The sequence below is a fragment of the Porcisia hertigi genome, chromosome 30 (genome assembly GCF_017918235.1).
Source record: "Porcisia hertigi strain C119 chromosome 30, whole genome shotgun sequence".
In the NCBI taxonomy this organism is placed as follows: Eukaryota; Euglenozoa; class Kinetoplastea; order Trypanosomatida; family Trypanosomatidae; genus Porcisia; species Porcisia hertigi.
This window is the reverse complement of record NC_090589.1, coordinates 1,263,049-1,288,690: the sequence shown is the minus strand read 5'-3', so window position 1 is coordinate 1,288,690 and position 25,642 is coordinate 1,263,049. Positions and strand designations below refer to the sequence as shown.

The following is a 25,642-nucleotide window of genomic DNA, read 5'->3' as shown; positions in this document are numbered from 1 at the left end:
TCCAGGGATTCGAACGTGGTTTCAACAATAATGTCTAACGGAACTACCGAGTCCCTCCCCGAGAAGGTCAGCCTTCGCGTTCCGGCGACTACGGCGAATCTCGGTCCCGCGTATGACACCCTCGGAATGGCACTTTCCATCTTCATGGAGCTGTCAGTGGAGCTGTCCGACGCTTTCTCTATGACAATCACTGGTGAAGGTCAGGAGTACATCAGCACCAACGAAGACAATATGGTGGTGCAGACTTGCCGAATCGCGTTTGAAGAATACGCACACAAGAGCATGCCGCCACTGAAGTTCACTATGCACAACAACATTCCGTATGGCTGCGGCTGTGGCTCGTCCTCTGCTGCGGCAGCAGCCGGCTTCATCGCAGGCATGACGCTCTGCGGTCTCACGATGGAGACACAGAACAGCGAGGCGCTGCTCTCTGTCATCTCGAGGATCGAGGGCCACCCTGACAACGCAGCACCAGCCATTTACGGCGGCATTCAGCTTGGGTACAAGAAGGACGATGGCAGCATCATGACATACCAAGTGCCCACCCCACCAAACCTCTCCATCGTAGTCTTCGTGCCGCATAAACTCATGAAGGCCAGCACCCATGTGACCCGAGACTTGGTGCCGACGACAGTGTCCCTCAGCGATGCAGTCTACAATATTTCTCGCACCGCTATCCTGACCGCCGCTCTCTCAACCGGCGAACTGCGGATGCTCAAGGACGTGGGCGATCGCCTCCATGAACAGCAGCGCTCTGGAGAGCTCTACCCGCACTACAATCCGTGCGCAAACGCCGCGCGTGAGGCCGGCGCCGTGTTTGCTTTCCTCTCTGGTGCGGGCCCCAGCGTGTGCGCGATGGTTTCTGGCCGTCACGGCGATCTTCTCTCGCAACCGAGAGGGGAGCGCAAAGCTGAGATGGTGGCGGAGGCAATGGTGAAGGCCGCGGAGGCCGTTGGTGTGCATGGGCGGGCGATCATCACAGCGCCCTCCGAACGGGGTGCGCATATATCTGGTACCACGACTGTCCGTTCGAATATTCAGTACATAAGCATCTGAGGAGCGTCGATGGTGGTAGATTCAAGGAACGCTGCTCAGCAGGCAGTGATGGCGCACGAAGGGGGTGGGATATCCATCTCCCCTGAACAGGAGTCTCTGACGCTGACGAGTGGGAGCGGGCAGCGATTGATTCCCATGGCAGGACATTGACAACGGTGCACACGGGAGGGGGGGAGAGCTTCTGCATGGCCTCTATCCTCCACCTCCCACACCCAAGCACACGCACAATCACCCTGTCTGCTAGGCGTGCCGCCCCTTTTCCCTTGTGTGAGTTTTATGAGTGCGGCGTGGTCCATATGTTTTCATCCGCTTTTTTATTCGTTTCATTTAACCTCACTCTGATAAAGGCCCCCCCCCCCCCCACACATATACACATACAGGGTTATCACGGTCGAGTATCACAAACTCTGGAGAAACCAAGCAACCTTGATGACCTGTCAATACCCAGCTGCTTGGTGATGATAGTGGCGGTCAAAGTCCCTGCGATGAGGAAGGGCTGTGGAATCCATCACTGTTGATGTTCGAGGTCTAATCGCAGAGGACGTCTCATCAAAGCAACCCCGGCGGAGATAAATCACATTTGCACCACTTATTTATGGTAACCCAAAGTGTTAAGGTGACTTGGACCTGCTTCACCGAGCCCTTGCGGTCCCTTGGTGGGGCGACTGAACCACCCTCCTAGGGGGGGGAGGGGGGGGAGGGGGGGGGGGATGCACCGTGTGTCGACCAGCAGCGCACAGCCGGTGGTGGGGTGACCTGCAAAGCGAGTGGTGTGCAGAGTTTGAAGTAGAGATGGATCCCCTTGTCACTGGATTGTTCATTGCGGTAGCACGTGTGTGTACTGCTGCTTCGCTCTTCGCGATAAGTCCTTTGGCAGGCTGGAGGTGGGGAGTGGAGGTGAAGTCTCATATAAGGTTATATATTGGATCCCAAACGCGGCTTAGAGAGAGAGAGAGGGGGAGGGGGGGAGTAAGGCCCTGCGTTACACAGGCTCTGATCGAAGCGTCATCTTTTCCCCTCCTTTCTCACTATCTTCCCTCTCACTTGAGAATGATGGAGTCTTTTGTTGTGTCTAGCATCTGTTCTTACCTCCTCCCGTCCTTGGGTGTTCATGTCTTTGTGAATACTTTCACGGTGGCGATGTCGCTTTATCGATTTGAAAAACACTTGTTTTTACAGAAATCGGGAGCGGGAAAAAAAACATGAAACATGTGCAGTGACGCCGTGCGCGCTGTTGCTTCTCGAATGTGTGCCGAAGGGTCTACATTACGGCCCCTGTATATCTTTCACCCCCCCCCCCCACCCTCCATCCAGGTCACCAGGGGTGTTTGTTTGTCCGTGTCTTGATTTGGACTTGTGCGCCTCAAGCCCAGGGAAATGATGAGACAATGCGCTCATCGCGTAGTGGCACCATTTTTTTTTTACTACACACACCCACACACTTCTTGATCCCTTCCCTCTGCATCGGTTTCGTCATTCGTCTCTCTGGTTGCGTTGGGTTCGTCACATGCAACGGGTGACCCGACCGTTCCTAATATGTCACTCACGCTTCCACCCCACCCCGCCCCACCCCCTTGCATCGTCGCGACTCCCGCCTTCCTCCACAACTGTCTCCCTCATATGCGTAGGATCGAGAACCCAAACACACACACACACACACGAAAAACTAAAGTATATATATATATATATATAGACCAGCTGCCTGGGCAGCGGTCCCCAGACGTGTGTTTTTAATGTCTGAGGTGATGTCATCAGCGGCGGCGGCTCCCGCCGTCGCCTCTTCGGGGACACCTTGTGCGTCATCTGTATCGGGGACCCCCGACATCGATGAGCACAGCTCCAACGCTGGCGAGTTCTTTAATAATGGCGTGGAGCACTCGCACTGCACTTCTCCATCTCACCGCCGTCAGCGCAAGCTGTGGTCGGAGGAGGAGATGCGTACATTCTGGCATAAAAAAAAGCTGGAGAAGAAAATGCGTAAGAAGGCCCTCGCTGCTGACCGACAAAAGGCGCAGCAGGCAGAGTGGGAGCATCTGTCAGATGAGGAGAAGGCAGCTCGACGCGCCGAGGCAGCACTCCTGCACGAACGGCGGCGGCAGGCTGAGGCTGCGTTGTTGAGTCGGTGCGAAGCACATCTGGCTGACCCGCATGTGCCGGCTATTGTGTTTGACCTCAGCTTTGCTTGGTGCATGACGGTGGCCAATACAAAGAGCACTGTGTCGCAGGTCAAGTTCAGCTACAGCGCCTTGCGCACTGCTGGCTTCCCCTTCCGCCCTGTCATCACATCGTTGATGGCCAAGGAGGCCAGCGACACTGACCACGACGCCACCGCCCAAGCGGCAGCGCTGCAGCCTCTCGATGGCTTCGAAGGATTTCGCCGTTTCCCGCCCACCGTCACCCAGACGCAGCACTGGAGTGAACTCTTTCCGCGGGACCAAGTCGTTTTCCTTACCGCTGACTCGCCGCACATTCTAACCAGCATCGAACCAGATACAGCGTACATTGTCGGTGCATTCGTAGACCACAATGCGCATAAAGGCCTGAGCTACGCTTCCGCACAGCGACACGGTGTGCGCACCGCTCGGCTGCCCATCAAGGAAAGTGTGGAGCTCGGTAACCGGTGCAAGGTACTGACAATCAATCACGTGGTGGAGGTGCTCATCCAGTATGAGCAGCTGCGCGCTGCTGGGACTCCTGACTGGGCACAGGCAATTGACAAGGCACTACCGACGCGACGTACTCAACAGGTGATGAAGGCACGGCAAAAACGCCAGCGACTAGGTGTGATGAGTTCGGCTGGCGACACAGACGGTGATGACAGTTCTGCAGCTGTTGAGGAGTCCTTTTGAAAAGAAAAAAATGGACGGTTCCGCGCGCTACCGGCACAAGCAGGTCCGCAGCGCCGTGTATGGAGCCGTTGCGCGCGCCTGTAGAAAGGCAGGCTTACCCAATGGATTTCATCAGTGAACACCTTTTCTGCGACAGATGCAGGCTGTGCTCTCCGGACCACCGGCAAGGGGGCGCGAGCGGGGCGTTTTTTTTTTTACCACGCTAGTCTAGTACCGTGCCACTGGACCCTCAGATGCGACCACGCGCGCCAGGATCTCGAAACTGTATTCCCCATCCGAGCTTTGACACAAAAGAAACACACCAGCCGTGGAGACGACTGGCGAGCGGTTGTCGACAAAAGGCAGCTCAGGCAGTCTGTGTGTGTAAGCATCTCTCTCTCTCGGTGTGTGTGTGTGTGTGTGTGTTGGTGTGCGTGCAACATCACGCTTCCTACGCCGTTTGCACCCTACCTCGTTTTTTCCCTCTGAATGAGACATATTGCGTGGTGACCACACGGTGTCATCTATCATGCCGCTGCCTTTGCTTTCGTCCTCACGCTACTTACTGCACCTCAGTGAAGAGTCTGTAACATCGTTTTGCTGACACACGTGTGAGAAACATAAAAGCCCGCTTTTTTCAGCTTTTTCAGCTTTTGGCCTTCTGTCCATTGCACCTCGTACCCCCTCTCTCCCTCTTCTTTCACCTGCGGCCACTGGCCGCGTGTGCGCTCCCCCCCCTCCGGTGTGTGTGTTCATGTTGCGAGTGTCAGAGGGCTTGTGAGCACCGCTGCCATCTCTCTCGCTAACCCGCCATGCCAGGTTTCTGTATGCTCGAAGGCCAAAGTACAGTGAAAGAAATAATCAAAGTTCAAAAAAAAATGTCACGCCTTTCACTCAATTAGCTCAACGCTTCTCACAGCCGCGTTATGTTTACGAGTAAATCTCAGGTGCGTCACCGCCCCCCCCCCCCCAAAAAAAAAAAAAAAACTCGGAAAGGGGAGGAGAAGCGAAGGGAAGGTGAGAAAGCCGGGCACGTGCACTCGTTGGGCTCAATGCATGCAGTTGCTGTCAAATGCACATTCCGCCCCCCCCCCTCCCACTCCCACTCCCTTCCTCTCCCCCTCCCTTTGCACTGACACAGGGCCACGCGCATTTTCCTCCGCATACACCGGTGAATAGATCACTGACAGTCTCCGCACCTTCTCCTTAACCTATTCCACTCTCTTCAATAGATTTGTATGTAGCTATTTGTTTGGCTTGGGGGATCCGCAGTCGGGCAGATTGTGTGTATTTTGTAGGGCATTGAGTTTGTTTGTTTCTCTCCCCCCCCCTTCCCCGAGACGTTCCCAAAGGCGGAGTCCTCTATTTTATGGATGACTGCGTTGTATTGAAATCGTTTCTTTTGCATACTTTGAGGGTGCCTGTTGACATCCCGTTTCTCGAATCCTCTTCACCCCGGCCCCCCTCCTTCCTCCCATCTGTGTGCCCTAATGCGCTTCTCCCGACTTGCCAGCGAAGGTGCCTCGACGGTGATGAAGGGCGAAGATGCACCTTCCTGCACTGAAGGTGCACTTAATGACGATGCTAACAACAGCACTTCGCTCCCCTCGCCAATGTCGTCCACCTCGGCGGTCACAGGACCCAACAAAGCGAAGAAGGCGGCCAGGGTCTCGTCCAACGCGCGCACCACCGGTAACGGCGTCGACGCCGGCGACAGCAACAGCGACCAGGCCCTCTTCCGGTGCTTGGTGTACTGCCGACTTCGCCCATCCGTCAAGAACGATTACAAAGAAGGCGGCCACACCCTCGTCACACTAGAGGGTAAACGCGTCATTGTCAAGGATGAGCGTCACTACAACTTTGATGGGAGTTTCGGCCCGTTGGCGGATCAGTCAGACGTGTTCGACTCCGTCGCTGTCTCGTGTATCGACCACGCGTTCAACGGCTTTTGCTCGGCGTTGATGTGTTACGGTCAGACAGGTACCGGGAAGTCCTACACAATGTGCAACACTGATCCCCAGCACCTTGGCATCATCCCACGTGCGGCGAAGTACATATTCGAGAAGATCCGCGCCAACGAGGCGAGCGTCCCGACGCGTACCTACTCGCTGATGGGCCAGTTTGTTCAGATCTACCGCGATAACCTCAGCGACTTGATGGTGCGCGAGGGGAAGGATCGCGTGGAGGTACACTACGACGAGGGGAAAGGTGTTTCGCTGGCAGGGTGCACCTCCCACGTCTTGGGAAGCGCAGAAGAGTTCATGCGCTTCTACAATGAAGGCAACGCGCGCCGCGTCATCGGTTCAACCGCTATGAACGCGGAGTCGAGTCGGGGACACACCGCCATGATCATCTACATCACCTCTGAGGATGTACAGGACCTCAGAAAAGGCAAACTGCGTGGCAAGATTACATTCATCGATCTGGCAGGGTACGAACGCTTTAGCAAGACAGGCATCACCAGCGCCGACCCAATCCGCAAGGATGAGGCCAAGACGATCAACGCATCTCTCCTTGCGCTCGGCCACGTCGTCAGCTCTCTCTCAACCGGCATGAAGCACATTCCCTGGCGCAATGCGAAGCTGACACGCATTCTGCAGGACTCGATCGGCGGGCGCAGCCGCACCTCGATTATTCTCACCGTTGGCCCGAGTAGCGAGCACCTATACGAAACCACCAACACGCTCCAGTTTGGTCTGCGTGCCATGGCAGTCAAAGTCGAGGCGAAGATGTCTGTCACAGTCGACTACGTGAAGCTGTCGAACAAGCTTATGGGACTTCTAAGTGAGCGAGATGAGCGGATTAGCTTGCTGGAGGTACAAATTGCCAGCCGCGACGCGGAGAGGCAGGAGCTGTTGGAGAGCTATGAGCGTGACCGCCGCGACCTTGAGCAGCGCTTCGTTGCAGAGCTGCAGCGACTGGCCGCGTCTGGGGCGAGTGAGGAACAGATCCGAAACCTCAAGGAAGTCCACCAGGCGGAGATTGAAAACCTGCAGGATCAGCAGGAGGAGGAGATTGGCTACCAGTACGAGATACAGTCGAAGGAGATCACGCAGTTTATCAAGGAGCAGAAGCACCAGGAGGCGAAGAACCTTATGAAGATGAAGCTCGCCCAAGAGCGCTTGGTTGAGGAGTTCCAGCGGAAGCTCGACAGCGCCCGTGGTGGGACAAATGAGGATCTTGTTGCTGCGCTGCAACAGCTCGCAGAGAAGGACGCCATTCTTGCCTCACGTGCCAATGACACGGCCCGTCTACACGCCTCGGTCGAGATGCTCAGGGCCCAGGTACTTTCGCTCGGCGGTGTGGTGGGGTCAGACACCAGCTTGCCGGAGACGTTTCTTGATGTCTCGCAGGTAGAGGAGATGCGAACCCGTCTGCGGGGTGAGGCGGAGCGCAACTACAACAAGGTGGTGGAACTCTCCACCCAGCTGGATCGGGCCTCAATGCTAGCGCGGGAGCGTATGGAAGAGGTGTCTAGGTTGCAACAGGACATGGAGCGGCTGCACGAGAAGCTTGTCCGCAGCGGCGTCGAGATCAGCGACTCAAACGACGAACTCCGCGTGCTCCGCGAGAGACGGGCTGAGCTGGTCGACCCTGAGGAACTGGAGAGCTTGCGCCTCCTCATGCAGGCGGACATTGACGACCTGCGCACTCAGCGAGATGAGTTGCAGGCAGAGGTGAAGCGCGTGAACGAGGCGCGCGTACGCGAGTCCATGGCACATCGTCTCCATGTGCTCGACGGCACTGATGCCCTAACGCGAACTCTCGCGAGGGACGGGGAGGCGGGGATGGGGTCGAGGGCACAGGCTATGCAGAATGCGTACAAGAAGTTAATTCAAAGACTGGACCGACAGCTGATGGAGGGCAGCCGTGAGAGGGCTGGCCTCGTGAGGCGCATTCAGCTGCTCGAGCGCACGCTCGCGGACCATGGGATCCCTGTGGGGGCAACGCACGAATGCGACGCGGGATGCGAGGAAACGGAATCTGGTCGCGACGCAGAGGTTGAGGACCGTCTCGCTCTTACTAAGACCCCCGCCTCTGACTGGGAAGGTACCGACGCTGACAGTCACACAGAGGAGTCCCTGCTGGCTGCTGCCAACGCAGAGGTTGCGCTTGTGTTGCTCGTCAAAGAGCAAGAAATCAGCGTACGGGATGACCTGATTGCTCAGCTTGAGGCAAAACTGTCCAAGGCTGTGTCGGAATACGAAAGGGATCAAGAGTACATCAAGACGCTGAAGGCCTTGCTTTGCCACGCTGGCGAGACCCCGCCAGAGACGTCCACGTGCCGCTCGCAGCCGGTGGAGGGCCTCTCTCTGGACGAATACAGCAAACTGCTACGCCAGCTCCGTCTCCAGAATCGCAAACTTCTCGTGAAGTTACTTGAATTGCAGTCGAAAGAAAGCACAGAGGCGGCTAAGTCGCCCACCACCGAGCAGATCATGTTCGAGCAGCAGCTGGAGGAGCGAGACACGGAGCTGGAGCTGAAGGATGAGATATTGCTCGAGAAGAACGCTATGCTGCAGTACATGGCCACGTTGGGTGTGCGAATTATCAATCAGATGGAGGCGCTAGGCCTCGAGCCGTGTTGTTATTTGCCGGAGCGTTACCAAGACCTCGCCAAGGCGGAGAAAGATCTGCTTGAAATTCAATCAGCGAAGCAGCGCGAGTTGGAGGCGCAGTTGCAGCGAGAGCAGGACGAGAAAAAGAAGATGAAGCGACTACTCGAAGCGATCAACGCAGAGCGTGAGCAGAGCGCCGCTGTTCTCCGGCAGACGGAGCTGCGCAACCAGCAACTTCGTGAGCGCGAGAACCAGGCGACGACGGCGCTACAGGAGCTCACCGAAAAGACCATCAAGAAGGAAATGATTCGCGATGAGGAGCTTCAGCGCACTACGTACGAACTCATGGAACTGCAGGCGCTATACGCCAACCAGCAGCGCCGCAAGCGGCCCAACCTCCTCGAGTGGCTGTTTCGCGGGATTACAGAGTAGGAAAAACCGAAAGAAAAAAATTCTCTGTTATCCTTCTCCAGTACAAATGTGAAGAACAAGTTCTCGGCTGTGTTGCTTTCCTGGCTCGTTTGCGTCACTGCGCTTTGCTAACCATTCCTCCCTTTTACCTTATCGTTGGCTTTGCCATGTCGTCCCTCTCTCGCTGGCTGTGCGCGCCGATGTGTACGAACTCCTTTGCGCGTTTTTAACTCTTAAAATGTATCGCACTTTTTTCTGGTGAATGTGTGTTTACGTCGGTTGTTTGTTTGTGCTGGTGTGTCTGTACACATACATATATATATATAGTTATATTTATAGGTGGAGGAGGTGGTGACTACGCGTATCCTCGTCGTTGGCGGCTTTGCTGCTGGACCGCCTCTGATTCTTCCCTTTGTTTTACGTTGATATGTTTATCACTGTGTGCCCCTCCCCCCCCCCCCCTGGTTGAGTCCCGATTGTCGCCTTCATCTTCCCTTCTGCCGCCGACCTGTTCCTCGTGCTTCCTCTCCCAAGCATGCCCCCCCCCCTCACACACACACACTCTTTTGTGTAAGAGAGAGATGCAGATGTATGTCTTTAGGCGTGTCAGTGATTGGATGGTCCACTTCACCTAGCTGATACACACGCACACATGTACCTCATCGCGTATGTATATTGAGCTTCCTTTGTACTGTCATGTGTGTATGCATGTGGATGTAAGAGTGTGTGTGTGTGTGTGCCACAATCCCCCCTCCCTTTTTTCACCAGTTTTGTATTTTTGTTCGTGTTCTGCTGTTTTGCTTTCCTCCTATTTGAAAGGATTTCTCTCTCCCCCCACCCCCGAAACACATATCAAGATGAAAAGCATATCTACATATCTACATATATATTCAAATGGCATTCCCTAAAACAAAACTGTCTTGACGGCCCTATGTCTTCGGTGCATATTAGGTCTGCCTGTCGGTTTTGTGCAGTGCTTCGTCTTCGGCTCAGCCCTCTCCATCAACCCTGTCTGGAAATGACGTGTTCAGCGGTCATAGTCAGAGGGGGGGGGTTGAGCACATCAGCTCCGTCAAGACTCATTTCACCCCGCTTACTGCTCTCCCCCCCCCCCAAGAACTTCACAAACCGTATGACGGCTCACAGCCGGTCGACACGATCGGTCCTTCATTCCTGGTTGTCTTCCTCGTGGACTCAGCCAGCTGCTGTTCTTCTCTAAATCCCTCCCTTTCCCTACTTCTCACCTCTCAAATTCCTTGGCTTTTCATCCATGTTCCCCCCCCCCCTCCTCCCCTTCCCCACTGCCGCGCCGCTTTCCCTCTTTTCTTGCGATTTTTTTTTGATCGACTACACCCTTACTTCCATGTGTGTACGTCAATCCGCGCACGTGTGCTGACACATGCAAAGAAGTGTGCGTACATATATGAAGCATAAGAAGGAATCGTGCACACACACACGCACACACACAACCAACGCCCCCTGCTTTTTTTTTACATGTATACACACATAAAATTCTATGTGTGAATATATATGTACAAACAGAACCAATTACATGAAAGACTTATTTTCTGCTCCGCCGACGGTGTGCCACTTCACTAAACCCAAGGCTTCTGATCTTACTCCTTCTAGAAAAAAAAACAAGACGCGACGAAAAGGAAAACCCAACTAGTTGTGTCCCGACTAGGCTTTTTACCCCCCCTTCTCCTCCTCTTCTCCACTTTTTGATGTGTGAGAGTCTGTGTGGCGAGTGTCCCATGTTTGACACACACACACACAAATAAACACGCTACAAAAAGATTCTCCCACTTTCTCTCACCACAAAAATAGACCCCCCTTTCTCTTGACATATCTTTTCACCTCTTAGCAGCAAAGGCTGTAACACGGCTGTCTTTAGGCGCTCTTTTTTTTTTTTTTGCGCGCGCTGTCTCTCTTTATCTCTCGGTGTGTGTGTGTGTGTGTGTCTATTGTTCTCTTTTTACCAGGGTTTCTCTCCCCTTTTTTTTCTTTCACCCCTCTTCTTTGTTTCGCTAGCACCGTTGGTGTTTCTGCTTCTTTTCGGTTCGCTCATCATCATTATAATTTATCTGACCTCCTTCAACATCCTCTCCCCCTTTTTTGCTCCTGTTGGCGGGTGCCGGTGTGACGGTGTGCTTTAGTGTGTAGTGCTCTCTCGCGTGCGTGGCTCTTTTTACCCCCTTTCCCCTCCTTCCCCCCGAAAAACACGCAGAGAACGCGCACACACCTCGACACACACACACATGATCGTATACAGATGCTTGGGGACAAGAAACAACACCGCTTGTACACAGAAGTAACAAACAAATCACGAAGAGCAACACGCGGAGACGTCATTGCGCCAGTGTGGAAATTTTCACTGTCCCTCTTCACGCACCGTGCCGACCCTCCATTTTTCTTTCATTTGCGTCTTTCCCCCAGTCTTCTCCGTCTAACGCGCACTGCTTTGGCTGCCGATCATATTTCTTTTCGTAGCCCCAGAAGCCTTCTCCGCCTCTTTAAGCTCTTCCCGTTCCCCATTGTTTCACTGAGCCGTGCGCCACCTGCAGTGTCGTTCACCACGTTTTACTCCTCCCTTTACCCCCTTGTTTTTTTTTTCCCTCCCTGGCGTTTGTGTGCACTCCACCCTCGCACCATCTCTCTCTGCAGCAGCCGCCTCTTTTTGCGCCACGTCAAAGACTCTGCGACATACACCCATTGAAATCTCTCTTACTGGCGGTTTCTCCTCTCTTACCCAGCGCACTCTCCCTCCCCTCCCCCCTAAATCCCCCAGTGCGTCTTTTTTCTCCTCTTCGTGTCTACCGCTTCCTCGCGGTTACTGCTGTTACTGACGCCCTTGCAGTGGGGCTGGAGAGATCGTCTCGCTTGCCTTTACATTGAGACAACGGAAAGAGGCGAAGAGGTGGGGTGGGGGGGGTGCGGGAGACAATTTTTGTATATCCGCGCAGCCGGTGGGAGAACGTCGTCACGCGAGGGTATCGTATTCGTCGTCACTGCAGATTGATCCAAGCGCACACGTACACGTACCACTTTTCTTGCCTAGATGAGTGGGAGAAAAGACGCTGTAGTCTCTGAGTAGTCATCCCCTTTGTGTATTGTCTTGCTTTTTCCCTCTTTTTTTCGCACTGTCTTTTTTTTTTTGCCAAGCCCCTGCCGTTGTTGGCTTGTCTCAGAGAGGCGGTAAGGTAGAGGGTGGGGAGGGAGAGAGAGAACTGGGAAATACTCCAGGCGGTCAACACGGCAAGGTTCATTCGTTGTTCGTGTGTGTGTGTGTGTGTGTTTCTTCCCCCACCCCAGCCCAGTCGGGGAGGTACTGGCTCACATTGCAGAAGGCCGATCACACACGCACACACATACACAAAAGGTAAATTCTTCTTCCTCCGCAACTCGGAGTTGGCTCATCGATTACACAAACACATTGTTTGTGTGTTGTCAAAACGTACGTGTCTGTATGCATTTGTATATCTGCTATCTTGAACATTGTGTTTAATTCCGTTTTTTTTTTCTCGTCACGGTTTGTGTTTCATTTTTTTTTGGGGGGGGGCGGACAGGGAGAGGGAGGGAAGCGTTTTTTTATGTCTTTTCTGTTTTTTTTTTATCGCCCCACCTCTCTTTTTTTTATTGTCTGCCTTTTCTATTATTGTTTGCTCGTTGTGTTTTGTTAACACTTGAAGGCTTTTTTTTGTTTGCATAAACTCCTTTTTGGTCGTAAATCCGTGCATCCATTTCGTGTGAACTCGGAAGAGGAAAGAGAGGGTCCTGCGATACGGAGGTGCATCCCCCTCCCCCCCCTCCCCTCCCCGGACATCCTCGAGCATACACGCTGTGCTTTGCCGGCAAGTGCGTTAACGTTTGTTCTTCCTAGCGCCAGGGGCAGTGGCATCATTAGCCTGAAAGATATTTTTTTTCGGCGCATCCCTTCCTCCGCTAATTCAACCTTGCTCTACCTCAACACGGCTCTTTGGTCATCGTTGATGCGTTGGACGTTGAGCGATCGCCTAAGGCAGCCGCCCTGGCAGAATAGTGTGGTGGAGTTTCCGTCGGCGATGAGCCGCACACCACATAGCAGCGTCGCCACGGCGGCTCTCCTGGAGGAGTTGTCTGCCGTGCGGAGAGGTATCGCTGTGGACGCGGGTTCCTTCGCGAGCGTGATGTGTTTAGCGGCTCTAGATAATTCGGTGCCATCTACACCGTGCGCAGGAAAGACAACTGTTCCGCACCAGTCGCAGCCTCGTCAGTCATCAACAGTTTTGCCATCGGCATCGTCATGTCGTCATAGGCGCAGGTTTTCATCCGCCACACATGGCCACCACCGCGGCAGGCGCGCATCATTGCGAGGTTCAGTGTTTATTCTCCTAATGCTGGTGCTGCTGTTGCAATATGTACGCATGCTGTGGGGCGACTTGGGGTTGCCACTGCCTAATTTCTCGGGATCCGGTGGTCGATCGGCGATGGGGCCGGTGCTGTTTGCGGAAGCAACAGCAGTACATTATCGCGGCTCTGTATACCACGGACTTACGGAGAAGATGGTGCGGCGCGGGGGCAGCACCTTCTCCATTCAGGCGTCCATCCCAATGTTTCCAACAAACGTCACACTCGCTCGTCAGATCGTCACGTCCATCCTCACAGACGACGTTCACCTTATCGATGACGAGGGCAATTTGCGCCACACAGATGAAGTGGCCCATGAGTTGGCACCCACGACGCTGTTGCGTCAATGGCGCTGCACTGTGGTGGATATTCTTTCCCAGAGCGAAATCGAGGTGAGTCCCGATAGGCACTTCCTAAAAGTGACGTTTGCCAGAGGGAAATTGGTGTTGCCGGCGCGCACGTCAGCGCTCGTAGTCCCGTGTTTGCCCTTCTCCCTGTTTGAGCAACTGGGCACGTTGGGACTGCGAGATTTCCCGAATAATTACCTCGCTGGCGACCCTTTCTTTCTGCACAAGAAGTCGTTGCTGCAACTGGACGAGACGCGGTGGAACCCATCGCAGCAAAGATTTGTGACTGGCGCGGAGATCGTCGTTCCGCTTACCGGCCCTGCCAAGACCATCTCTGACGGTTTCTCGCTGGAGCGGCGGCTGCGGGTGATGGAGGGGCGCACGTGTGTGCACGCACGCAGCGCCTATGTACGCGGCAGCCGCTGGGACGCTCGCGAGAATGTCTACCGCTTTACCCCACATCGTGGCGGTGTACAAACCCTCTGCTATGTGCCCTATCCAGACACGCTATCATCTCTAGGCGTTAAGCTAATGGACTCGTACGAGGTGGCGGGCCCGGAAGGAGTCTCTACGGATCCACCGCAGGTGCAGGCAGACCTCGAGTTCACAGGCACCATCTACGGCACCAACCTGACGGAGCGCGACACGGCAGTCATCACGGATGAGCTCTGCAGCGATTTCACGTCTCAAAACGTCTTCTTTATCGACTTATTCTTCAGCAGCAGTTCGCGCGTCAGTTTCCTTGGCACATTCTACAAGCGAGGGATCTACCACGTGTGTTACCACCGCGAGGGTTCCCCGGCGTACGTTCAGGTTTCGACGCTGCTGGTAGAGCGGGGCAGGGATGTCGTGATCGATGACGACAGTCCGAACGTGCTGGTGGACCAGGATGTCAAGCTGCTGCATTCCGCCTCCGTCACGCAACTCAAGGTCCAGGAGAAAGGAAACCTCAACCTGCGCAAGAGAGGCCTCACCGTGTCGTACTTTGTGTGGTCTGGCGGCGCGATCTCGGGCAAAGGTGCCATCAACTGCACCGGCTACGCGAAAATCACAACTCAGGGTTACGAAACGCGACGGCTGTCGGTGCCGCTGTACAACTACGGCGAAATGACGATTGACGTGCAGCGACTATCCATGGAGCTTGGGGGAGCGATCTACAACTACGGTAACCTCACACTCGCCGTCTCCAGCATGGGCATGGACAGCATCAGCAGCGTTACCTCGGCTGGACAGCGTAACGCAATCACGAACTATCCAGGCGGCGTCATTCGCATCATCGCGCTCGACGAGCGATCTTATGCGTTGCTCACCGGCCGCTTCATCTTCAAGGGGGGGTCGGTGCTGATTTCGGGTAAGGTCAACCTCACCGACACCTCCAGTTTTGGGAATACAACCGTGACACTGAAGAGTGGAACGCTTCTCACAGCCCACAATGTACACTTTGCGAGCGCCGTGGTGGTGGAGGACCGATCTGTGCTGACGATGATGAAGGGGTGTGTGTGTGTTTCGGCGACCGTGTCGGGTGATGGTGTGGTGCAGTTCGTGGGAAATGATGTGGTGCTCAACTCGCTCAAGGTGGAGGGTTCAGTTCGCGCTCTGTTTGGCGTAGGGCTGGTCGACCCCATTTCTGTCGTGCTTTACGGCACTACGCAGTTTGGCGAAGACACTATCGTGCAGATGAGAAGTACAAACTTCGTTACACCCACAGGGCTGGCTAAGGTGTCGTTTCTCGGTGGTCTCCTTGCCGACTTTATCACGGTGCGATTCACTGGAAATATTATTTTACAAATTGGCGGCGTGGCAGCGTTGTACGGTGACATGTCCAACAAGGCCATCAAATTCCATAGCACTTCTACCATGTCGTCCGACTACGCGTTGCCACTCGCGACGTCGTCCTTTGTGTTGCCAAATGCAACCATGTTTGTGATTGACACCTTCCGTCTCAATGAGGCGGCCATTTTCACCACGGCAGGCTGCTCGGCCGCTGTGGACGACGGCAGCGTGTCATTGAACAGGTTCCTTGGTAATTGCATCGCTTGCGTCCCTTTGACAGAGGCAACGCAGGCCTGTGAGGTGTATCTACCGACGTCACAGTATTTGACGATGAGCGGGCGACTCGTGCTTCGTGGATGCGTGGAGGCGCCCTCAGGTGGTATCATAGGCGGCGCGGTTGTAAAACTGGAGGACCCGGAAGACTGGGCACTTCTGCGTCGGATGTTCTGCATCGTTTCTGAACTGGAGACTCTGCCGCACTTTTGTCAGCACCACCATCGCATCGCACCGCCCTTGCGGAGCGGCTTGGCGCTCAGCGGGAAGGTATACGTGCGCAACCCCGCGTCTTTCCTTCTTGACGAGCTCACGTTTATAAACGGACACACGCGTATTGCCAATTCTGCTCCTGTGATCGCCAGGAATTCAATCATTGTGCGAGGCGACTCGACCCTGTCCCTGGCTCATGGCATGATCATTGAGGCGCGCCACATCCTAATTGAGGGCACTCTTGTCGTGCACGACCCGCGAACGACAATACTGAAGGGCCTAGTGGAGGTGACGGAGGAGGGCATAATCGAGCTACGCGGTGTCTCGGGTCTGTCGTGTGCACATGAGCTGCTGGTGGAGGGGCATCTTCACCTCGTCCCACGCGCGAAGGGGCAGCCCTTCCGCTGTCTGAGGACCACCCACGACAAGGTTGGTGCTGAGCGCAGGGATGCGGCACCAGGCAATCTCATCAGGACGGGGTCTCTGAAATCGGGGGACCGGCCGGATGTGCTGCTCCGCAAGCGGGCCCTGGCGAACCTCCGGCCTGACATGACGTGTCCCGATGATGTCGTTCGGGACTATGAACGACGGCGACAATTTATCACCCTCTACTGGTTGCGCCAGGCGTTCGACCCGCCCCCCGACCAGCCAACGCAGCGCGACATGATTTTGATGACGCTCTTTGGCGTTGCATCTTGCTTTATCACGTTCAAGATTATGCTGACCATCTGGGGGTGGTACACATGTAAGGAGTGGTGGCGCGACGTGCAGACGCCATGTCCGCTGCAGTTGACTCTGACGTGGGATGAGCTGAGTTATAGCACTGTCAATTACTTCTCCTTGTGCCGGCTCATAGTCCTCAGTCTCCAGAGAACCATGGCTTCCTTTCACCCAGGGCTGCCAGCACCGTTGCCGTCGGTCGCTGGTGTTCTTCTGCGTGGGATGGGGCTACTGATGCCGCATCATCAGACACCGATCTCCCGCTCCCGGAAAATCGGCCTTTTCTACATTGCATGGCTCTTGGCGTTTCTCTTCGCGAACAAGAAGGGTACTCCACTACTTCAGTACCTGCGCTGCAGACACCCGCTTTCATTGGACATTGTGCAAAATCTGTACTCGGCGCTGACCATTCTCAACTTCATTTTTATGGCGCCACTCATGTCGTCAGTGGTCGATGCGATTGCGTGGCCTACCCTGCTGCGAAATGTGCCCACATACGAACCTGTGCCACTGGACATATGGGTCATCATCTCCGTCATTTCGTTTTTTGCAATGGGTATCGTCGGGCCGTTGAGCATGCTGACGAACCAGCTCCGTCTTCCTCGGATGGATCTCCGGGTGCGAGCGTCAACGATGTTCATGTACTTCTCGGCGCAAATGTGGGAGACGGTCATGTGGAAGGTCTTCTACAACAACCCCATGTGCATGGTCTTCAACTGCATCGGTTTTCAGCTCATCCGGTTCAGTTTCCTGTGGCGGTTCCCAGCGACACCGTACAGGAACGTAAACCGATTCATGATCTTTCTGGCGCTTCAGTCCTTCCTCGTGTACTCCGCGATCCTACTGTACGCGGTGCTGGTACGCACCGGAGTCTACACAAGCTGCACCCAAGGCACCGACATGTTCCGCATCGTCGCCGTGATGTTCGCGATTTCGCTCTTTGTCAACTTTTGGTGCAACATTCTTTTTGTAGAAGAGCAGACTGCGACATGTGGCGATGTCTCTGTTGACGCACTACGTTGCTCCATGACCCAGGTTCGCAAACGTATCCATGACCTGAAAGTTGAGGTGTACACGTGCACGGATGCAAGAGAGCGGGAGAACATCCTAAATGCTATTGCACGGCTGCGGATCGAGTACTTGGAGAAGCAGGAGCGCTACTGCCTTGAGAGACATCGGCTGCTGCGGCCGTTCATCCTCGGTGAGTTCTTTGTAAAGAATGACACACAGTCGCAGTCTCACAACAGCGTGATCTCACACGGCAACTACGACATGGACGACGCGTCTGGCGTGCTTCCGACCATGTCACCTAACATGCACTACAGCAGCCTTCTCAGTCTGGATGAAATGGAGACGTTCAGTTGCGGTCCAGCGCTGGGCAAAGGGAGCTACGGCACGGTACATCTTGGCATTCTCACGAACGGCAAGCTGGTCGCCGTCAAGTACGTCAACGTCGTCAGCGAGAGCCCCGAAGCGCTGGCGAGTGTGAAGGCGGAGGTGAATATGCTGCGTGAATTGTCCCACCCAAACATTATTCGCTACTTTGGGGCGCACACCATCCACGACACGATGCTGGTGTTCATGGAATTCGCCGTTGGCGGCAGCCTGACATCCATTGTGCGCAAGTTCACTCACCTCACTGAAGCTGTTATGCAACTGTACACGTTCCAGATATTGAGAGGATTGCAGTACCTCCACGGCAAGGGCGTCGTGCACCGTGACATCAAGGGTGAGAACATACTGATCGACGGCTACGGCGTGGCAAAGCTGGCGGACTTTGGGTGCAGCAAGTCGCTGGCGAATATCGCGAATGCCGGCCAGGTGGGGTGTGGCACCCTGGTAGGGTCCCCGTTTTGGATGGCGCCAGAGGTGATTCGGAGTGAGGCGTATGGCACCAAGGCGGACATCTGGTCTGTCGGGTGCACCGTCGTGGAGATGCTCAACGGTGGCGAGCCACCGTGGCGAGAAGAGTTCGACAACGTTTACTCCGCCATGTATTACGTGGGCTCGACCAACGGAATCCCTCGAATCCCGGAGGATACGTCCGACACGTGCCGCGATTTTCTTTTTCTTTGCTTTGAGCGCGACGTGATGAAGCGTGCATCTGCCGACGAGCTACTCCGGCACCCGTGGTTGATGGCTGCCGCGGCCTCCCACCCGGACAAGCCGGTCGATAATTTGCTGTCCTCCTCAACCTCGTCGCCCCCCTCGCTGAGAACGGCGTACACGGAACAGCGCCTCGCTGCTGTTTTGCGCAGCACCCAACACAACTCCCACGAAGACTCGGCGCTGCTTCAGAGCGAAATCATCACACCCCCTCTACCAAACAGCGCAGCCTCCAGCCGGGTCTCTGACGACTTTTAAAACTCCCAAATGAATGGCGTTGTGCGTATGCACACCACCACGTCTACGTGTCGAAGATCGAAATCAAATGCGCGCTCCTGGTGTCCTCTCATGAGTTTCAACTTGCCTTTCTGCTTCTGGTCATTGCAAACTGGGAATCGTCGATAGACGGTCTGCACACGTGCTCGTGTGTACGTGCACTGTGTGTGCATATACGCTTGCCTCCCCCCCCCCCCCCTCCGGGCACGGATACACATTACAAATATACAAACTCAACTACCATTTTTTTTGTAGCGATGAGCCAAAGTGCTTCTCGATTTTTTTTTTGTGGGGAGGGGGGGGAGGGAGAGGCCTTCTTGCTCTTGATCATCAACCAAAGCAAAAAAGAAAAGAGTATCACACACATTTCTTTGCTCGGATCGTAGACTGCTGCCATGTCGCATTCCATTTGCTTTGGCCTTTTGATGCCTTTCTTGAGGAGGGGGGGGGTCCCCAGCTGTGTGGGTGCCAGTTTGTGTCTGTAGTTGCACCGGTCATCAGGGTGGGTAGAGGTTCAAAGCGAGTGTTTTTCTTCACGACACGCCTTCCTTCCTTCCTCTTTGCGCCCACTGTGATGGTAACCAAGCGAGGACCTTTCTCGGGGAAGGAAGGGAAGGGAAAGGATATGCCACACAGGCAGCGAGCACATGTGCATCGCGCTGCCCCCCTCACTCTCGCCTTCCCTCCCCCGTTCTTTGTCTCTTTACATCGCTGTGCGTCTGTGCACTGCTTGCGCTTGTCTACCTGTTCTTCCCCTTCCCCTTCCTCGTCTTCCTCCCCCATCCCCTTTCATGCGTCAAACTCCGACGCACACAAACGCCGAATTAAACACAACTGCAGTTTGTCTTTCCATTTTTTTATTCCCTTGATTGCACGCATCCAACTAAATTAGCTCACCGCCGCCGCTGCCGTCACTTCATTTTTTCTCCTCTTTTATTTACCCTTCCACAGTCCCAGGTAGGGGGGGATAGAGAGAGCGAGACACACACACACACACACACACGGCGTGTACCGGCCTACGCAGAGAAAATGTCATTTGAGCTTCCCGAGTTGTACATCAATCCCCAGTTCTCCTGGGGTCCTCCCGAGGAGGAGATGAAGCTGGCTGACGGCGTCCCGTTCGAGCTCTACTCGAAAACGGACCCACTGGAGGCTCTGGACTGGTTCACCTACAAGAGAGAGGAGGATGAGACCGACAGCGAGAGCGACACCGATGCAGCAGCGGCCAACAAGCACAAGGTGTTCAAGCAGGTGAAGGACAATGCCCGGCTCAACGCTCTCCGTACGCAGCGCGAGAAGCTTGTCATGTTTAACCCGCGTAACAACGGCCCGCGCAACGCGAAGGTGGCACCGGGCAAGAAGAGCGGTAAGGACAACCGCAACAACAACCAGCGCCGTAACCGCCGCAAGGTGACGGAGCTGCCGAATACCTACAGCGCCTCGGCGATGGCTGTGGTGCAGCAGGTGATGAAACAAACTGACATGACGAAGCTGCGCCTGAACATTCTGCCCAAGGTGGTCGAGCTCGGCCTCTTCGGTACACCGCCGATTTACAACACCGGCATCGAGGCGGCCACGTGTACCCGCCCGCTGGCGCTCGACGAGTCCAAATACGAGGAGGACTACTTTTTGCGCGGCCTTACCACGGACGATCCGGAGTTGCGCAAGATCATGGGCGAGACGCAGCGCTACCCACTCGTGGTTGTCACGGATGAGATTCTATCGCTGCTGATGGTGTGTACCCGCTCCTCTTACCCGTGGCACATTCGCGTGCTCAACTACAATAACATCTGGATCCTAGTCAAGGGCGAGGACAGTAACATCGACAAGCAGTGGGTGAGTGAGACGGCCGGGCATGATAATCGTCCATCCGAGGGTGCCGAGAACCGCGCTGAGCGCATCTCCTCTCTTGGCGAGGAGTCGAGCAGGGTGTACGATTGCTTTGCTCGTGCGTCGTGCGCGAAAAGCTTTGCGCAGGTGAAGACAAACCGCAGCCCCTTCTCCCGTAAGCAGCCCCGCCTGTATAGCTACCGACGTTACATCATGTACGACGGCACGCCGGATCGTTACGACATTGTGGTGCGCTGCGAGGTGGATGCACTGATGCCGCGCACGAATGACCGTGTCCGCTGCTTCGCGTTGTTGGAGCAGTGCGTTGCAAGCGAGGACTCCTCGTGGCGCCGCGAGGGGCTTCTCAAGAACGCCGCCTCATTCCTACCCATTGAGTACGCAAAGAATGGCTGCAAAATCGCGCGCTGGACGGCCCTGTCACTGCTATCGGATGCAAAATTGATGAAGATCGGCTTCGTTACTTGCGTCGAGAAAATGGAGAAGGGCCAGCGTGTCTACGATCACTCGCGGCACGAGGTGCTCACCGTGCAGACCTACTCGCCTGCCTCACTGGCCACGCAGTTCGGTATTGACGTGTCGAACATGTGGGCCGTTGTAGACCACATTATGCGCCCCTTCATCGAGGGACACTCGATTTGTCCGTCGATTCTCATGAAGCCTGGCGACAAGTCGGAGCTGATTGTCGTCGAGGAGGAGGACGACGACGACGACGAGAGCGACGAGGTCGACTCGGAGGAGGACGGCGACGACGGCGATGACAAGGACGACGAGTAAGGTCAGAATAGCCGACTGCCCCAGATTTGTCAGCGCAGGCCTCTCTGTTGTTACTGTTGTTCGGCTCTTTGTTAAAGCATGGCGTAAAAAAAAAATAAAGTCAAGGTAGAGGTCTGGTGGTGTTGGTGTGGGCACTTTCGGGTGTCGACTGCATTTGATGGCGTTGCTTATACATATATATACATATATATATATATATATATATTTACGTACGTCTGTGTGTGCTCTGTTCGTCTGTACGGGTGCAGTCGTCGTTCCGTGTGTTCCCGTGTGCGTTGTGTGTCTGTGTGTGTGTGCGCGCTTCCACCATGATATTTCCAGTGTCCTTTGTCGTGCTCCTTCACGATCGCGGATCACAGCAAGAAGAAGAAGAGGGGGGCGGGCGGGGGGCACGAAGGAGAAAAAATGAAAAAAATACGGACAGGAATACGCGTCTAAAGCTTAAGATACAAAACAAAGTCAAATCTTACAAAAGGAAAACCAAGGGAAGTACCCAAAGAAGTCGAGTATGTAAACTGCACGGCTGTTGATTGGAAATTGAGAGCGAGTCGGAGGCTAGCACATCCTTCGCCAGCACATGTGATGCACCTCCTCTCTTTTTTGCCCCCCCCCCTCCATGCGTCTTGGCCAAAGCGCATTAGGCAGGATGCCGCCATATTCTCGATTGTGTGCATGCGTATGATTGGCAACGATCCTCATGCTGCATTTGTCAGTTTTTTCCCCTTATCCTTCTCTTCGAAACTCCCCGATCCTCCTATTATCCATCTCCTCGCCTGCTTCCTCCGATGCGGCTCTTTGCTCGTATTTCCATTTCTTTGCGAGGACGAGAAGATGTATTTGGGACACAGCATCATCTCACACGTTTCCTCTCTGTAGTTCTTCCGGTTGGCACACCTCTTCCCCCCCCCCCCCCCCAAAGGCCGCCGCCGAGCTGATTGCCTTTGTATAGCTCTTTTTCTTTTACGCACGCCTGAGGCCATCACCATTGGTGTGCATGTGGACCAACTTTGCATGGTTGCCTTTGCGTACCACCTTCACTAAACACTAACGACGTTGTTTTACATACACCGCTACCCAGGTGAGTCCACAAACGGCACGGGAACCCTCGTGTGGCACGTCGCACAGACACGGAAAGGCTGCAAATACCGCTGGTGTTTTTTTTTCTTGTGTGGTATTAACCCCCTCTCCCCCTCTCCCCCCCGCTCTCCCCCCCTCTCTCCTCCACCACCACCACCTCTTCGTTCTCGTCACTCCTCCCCACTTTTTTAGTGCGTTTACCTCGTATCCCCTCATCTTTTCCCCTGTGTTTGGCCTGCAGTGTTACACCCATAAAACCGGAAAACCCGCCTCTTGTGCTTCTGCGCGCCTCGGTGGTGACATGAATCGCGTTTTCTTTTGTTATTTTTCCTTACTAGCCAGATTATTATATGCATTTTGGCGTGAAGCACACCTCTCCTGAGAGTGTATCATCCTTGCGTCGACTCCTGGTGCTAGTGAAGCTTCAGTGATCCCGTGGTACGAACCCATCGCGCAGCACGGTAGAGGCCAGCAGCACCTTCTTGCGATGTGTCGAGATCGTCTTTAAGTAGCACATAAAAAAAAAATATCTTTGCTCAGCGCGGGGCGACACGTTTTTTTTTCTCCTCCCTCGTTTTGTTTGTTTTACTACTGATATCTTTAAAGGATTGCGTGTGGGTCTCGGTGACGCCTCTCTTCCCTCGCTGCTCTCCCCCTCCCCCCCTTTACAACTCAACTCTTGTTCCCCGTTGTTGTATCTCCTCCTTTTCATAACGTGGCGGTGGTGACCGAATTACAGCGGACGTGACCGAGCGCAGGAAAGCAAGCAACCAAACAAAACAGAAGAAGAGTTTCACTTGACGCGGAAAAACGGGGTGGGTCTTTGTATTATTGGTGTACTCTTATTTTTAGCTTCGCGTTTCTTTCCCGCCCTCCCGCCCCCCCCCCCTTCATGCCCCCATATAGGCAGTCACACCCACACACACACACACACACTCAGAGGGGTACGTATATCATATACTGCCGAGGCGCATATGTGAGCCATGGAGAGCGCTCACTCCCCGGAGCATGGCGAGGAGAGCCTGAGTAGAACGCAGGTGTTCTGGTACACAATTGCGTCGGTGATATGCGTGTTGGGTGCAGGGATCTTTGTGGGCCTCCAAATTGCCCTCTTCTCGATTGATCGCCTCTTCCTACGCGTCCTCACCACCACTGGCACACCGAAGGAGCGCCACCAGGCCCATTTACTGCTGAACGTGCTCAAGTTACAGCACTGGACGCTCGTGGCGCTCGTTTTGATGAACGCTGTCTTCGTCATGACGCTGCCGATTCTCCTGGAGACGATGTTCGACGAGCTCACCGCCCTTATCGTGTCTATCACAGCTGTCCTCTTCGCTGGCGAGGTCGTACCGCTCGCCGTCTTTGTGCGCTGGGCCGTTCCGCTGTGCGCCTACTTCATCCATGCCATCTGGTTCGCCATCATCGTAACGGCACCATTGAGCTATCCGATAGGCAAGCTACTCGACAAAGTCCTTGGCCACGGCGAGGGCCCAATAGACCGCGAGGAACTGGTTGCCTTGATTGTTGGTCCACACATGGAGGAGAACGAGGCTGCAGTCACCGTGACAGAGTCCACATCTGTGCGTGTGGGCGATCACAGCGGCGGGGGCGCGCAGGCGACGCGGGAGGAGAACTCGGCTCACCAGCTGCGTGAATCAGAGGTAAAGATGTTACAAGCGGCTATGCTGCTCTCGACCGACACAGTGCGGCAGCACCTGCGCACCAAAGCCGGGGACGCCTTCATGTTGTCCTCTGCCGACAGCCTTGATCGCAAGACGATTCTGCGTATCTTGACCGCCGGCTACAGCCGTGTGCCGGTGTACTTCGGTGATGATCGACGGCACATCATTGGGGCACTCATCGTGAACTCACTTGTCTCACTCTGTTTCTCCCAACCAGACCCTCCGCCGCTGGTGAGCGACTATCCTCTTCGAGAGGTCATGCGCCTTTCTCAGGAGTCGTCTCTTTACGATGCCTACCTCGCCTTTCGCAACGGGTCATCGAATATGGCTGCCATCTATGACACGTCTGGGTCTATGGTGGGACTTCTGACACTGAATGACGTTCTGGCGACGCTCTACAGCACCGATCCTGTGGCACCGGTGGCACTGTCGGAGCAGTACTTGCGTCGCCAGCCGAAGATGGTGGAACTGGTGAAGAGCATGAAGTATCTGCAAGCCACAAACCGAGTTTCGTCGATGTCGCTCAATGCGAATCAGTTTGCCGGGCGGGATCCCACCAATATACAGAGAGAGCACGCACCCCATCGGGTTGTCACCGCTGACACTACTCTTTCAAGTGCCCCGAATGACTCACAACCTGTGACACCAGTGTCACCTCTGCCGTTGTTTGTGCCACCGGTGGTCAACTCTTTTGTTGCCGATTTCTCTCCGACCATGACAGAGTCAACCCCTTTGGGTGAACGCACCGCTGACCGAGGGGACGCCAACCTGGGATGAGTCTTGTCAGAAAAAAAAGGGACATGCAGATCTTTTGCCTGGCTTTCTTCGTTGTCCTCCTTGTCGCGTCGTGTTGAGTTTCCACTGACTTGAGGGGAGGAGGTGGTGAAGTCTGAAAAGGGCCGTCAACACAACATAACGCATCGTATTCATCTAAAGCAGATGTTAATATGGGCGGGTGTGTTGATGTGATTGCTCTGAGGCTCTCTCTCTCTCTCTCCCTCCCCGACTCTCTCGGTACCGCCGGTTCTTGTTGAGTGCACATCTCCCTCATTGTGGCGTCAGGTTCAGTCGTGTTACTATCATGAGGACTGCGGTAATGACTGTTTTTTGTTTTTCCGGAATGCCTCCTCCTTTTCTGTGCGTCCTTTGCCTCCCTTTTTAGTTTGTCTGGAGGCACAGCTCTACGTGTGCCTGAAGAACGCGGTAGCTGTGTTCGCGAATCGTGACGGTATCGTAGAGTCGCCGCGGGCCATGGGAGTCGTTAAGGGGGCAGTAATCAGGGGACGCGGTGGTCCGGGGTACGGTCCACG

At 54.8% G+C, this 25,642-nt stretch overlaps 6 protein-coding genes across 6 annotated transcripts; all 6 read left to right on the top strand.

Moving 5' to 3' along the window:
* Positions 1 to 30: 30 nt before the first annotated feature.
* JKF63_03099 (uncharacterized protein) lies at positions 31 to 1,056 on the top strand (the record flags this gene model as incomplete). The annotated part of the gene is made up of 1 exon (XM_067899120.1): positions 31 to 1,056. The coding sequence occupies one exon, from the start codon at positions 31 to 33 to the stop codon at positions 1,054 to 1,056; it is 1,026 nt and encodes a 341-aa protein (XP_067755564.1).
* A 1,733-nt stretch (positions 1,057 to 2,789) lies between these two features.
* On the top strand, positions 2,790 to 3,905 carry JKF63_03098 (uncharacterized protein; the record flags this gene model as incomplete). The annotated part of the gene is made up of 1 exon (XM_067899119.1): positions 2,790 to 3,905. The coding sequence occupies one exon, from the start codon at positions 2,790 to 2,792 to the stop codon at positions 3,903 to 3,905; it is 1,116 nt and encodes a 371-aa protein (XP_067755563.1).
* A 1,469-nt stretch (positions 3,906 to 5,374) lies between these two features.
* On the top strand, positions 5,375 to 8,875 carry JKF63_03097 (uncharacterized protein; the record flags this gene model as incomplete). Its single annotated transcript, XM_067899118.1, has 1 exon — positions 5,375 to 8,875. One exon carries the CDS (start codon positions 5,375 to 5,377, stop codon positions 8,873 to 8,875), a length of 3,501 nt encoding a protein of 1,166 aa, XP_067755562.1.
* Positions 8,876 to 13,227: 4,352 nt separating this feature from the next.
* On the top strand, positions 13,228 to 18,930 carry JKF63_03096 (uncharacterized protein; the record flags this gene model as incomplete). Its single annotated transcript, XM_067899117.1, has 1 exon — positions 13,228 to 18,930. The coding sequence occupies one exon, from the start codon at positions 13,228 to 13,230 to the stop codon at positions 18,928 to 18,930; it is 5,703 nt and encodes a 1,900-aa protein (XP_067755561.1).
* Positions 18,931 to 19,977: 1,047 nt separating this feature from the next.
* JKF63_03095 (uncharacterized protein) lies at positions 19,978 to 21,573 on the top strand (the record flags this gene model as incomplete). Its single annotated transcript, XM_067899116.1, has 1 exon — positions 19,978 to 21,573. One exon carries the CDS (start codon positions 19,978 to 19,980, stop codon positions 21,571 to 21,573), a length of 1,596 nt encoding a protein of 531 aa, XP_067755560.1.
* Positions 21,574 to 23,633: 2,060 nt separating this feature from the next.
* On the top strand, positions 23,634 to 25,109 carry JKF63_03094 (uncharacterized protein; the record flags this gene model as incomplete). The annotated part of the gene is made up of 1 exon (XM_067899115.1): positions 23,634 to 25,109. The coding sequence occupies one exon, from the start codon at positions 23,634 to 23,636 to the stop codon at positions 25,107 to 25,109; it is 1,476 nt and encodes a 491-aa protein (XP_067755559.1).
* Positions 25,110 to 25,642: the final 533 nt, after the last annotated feature.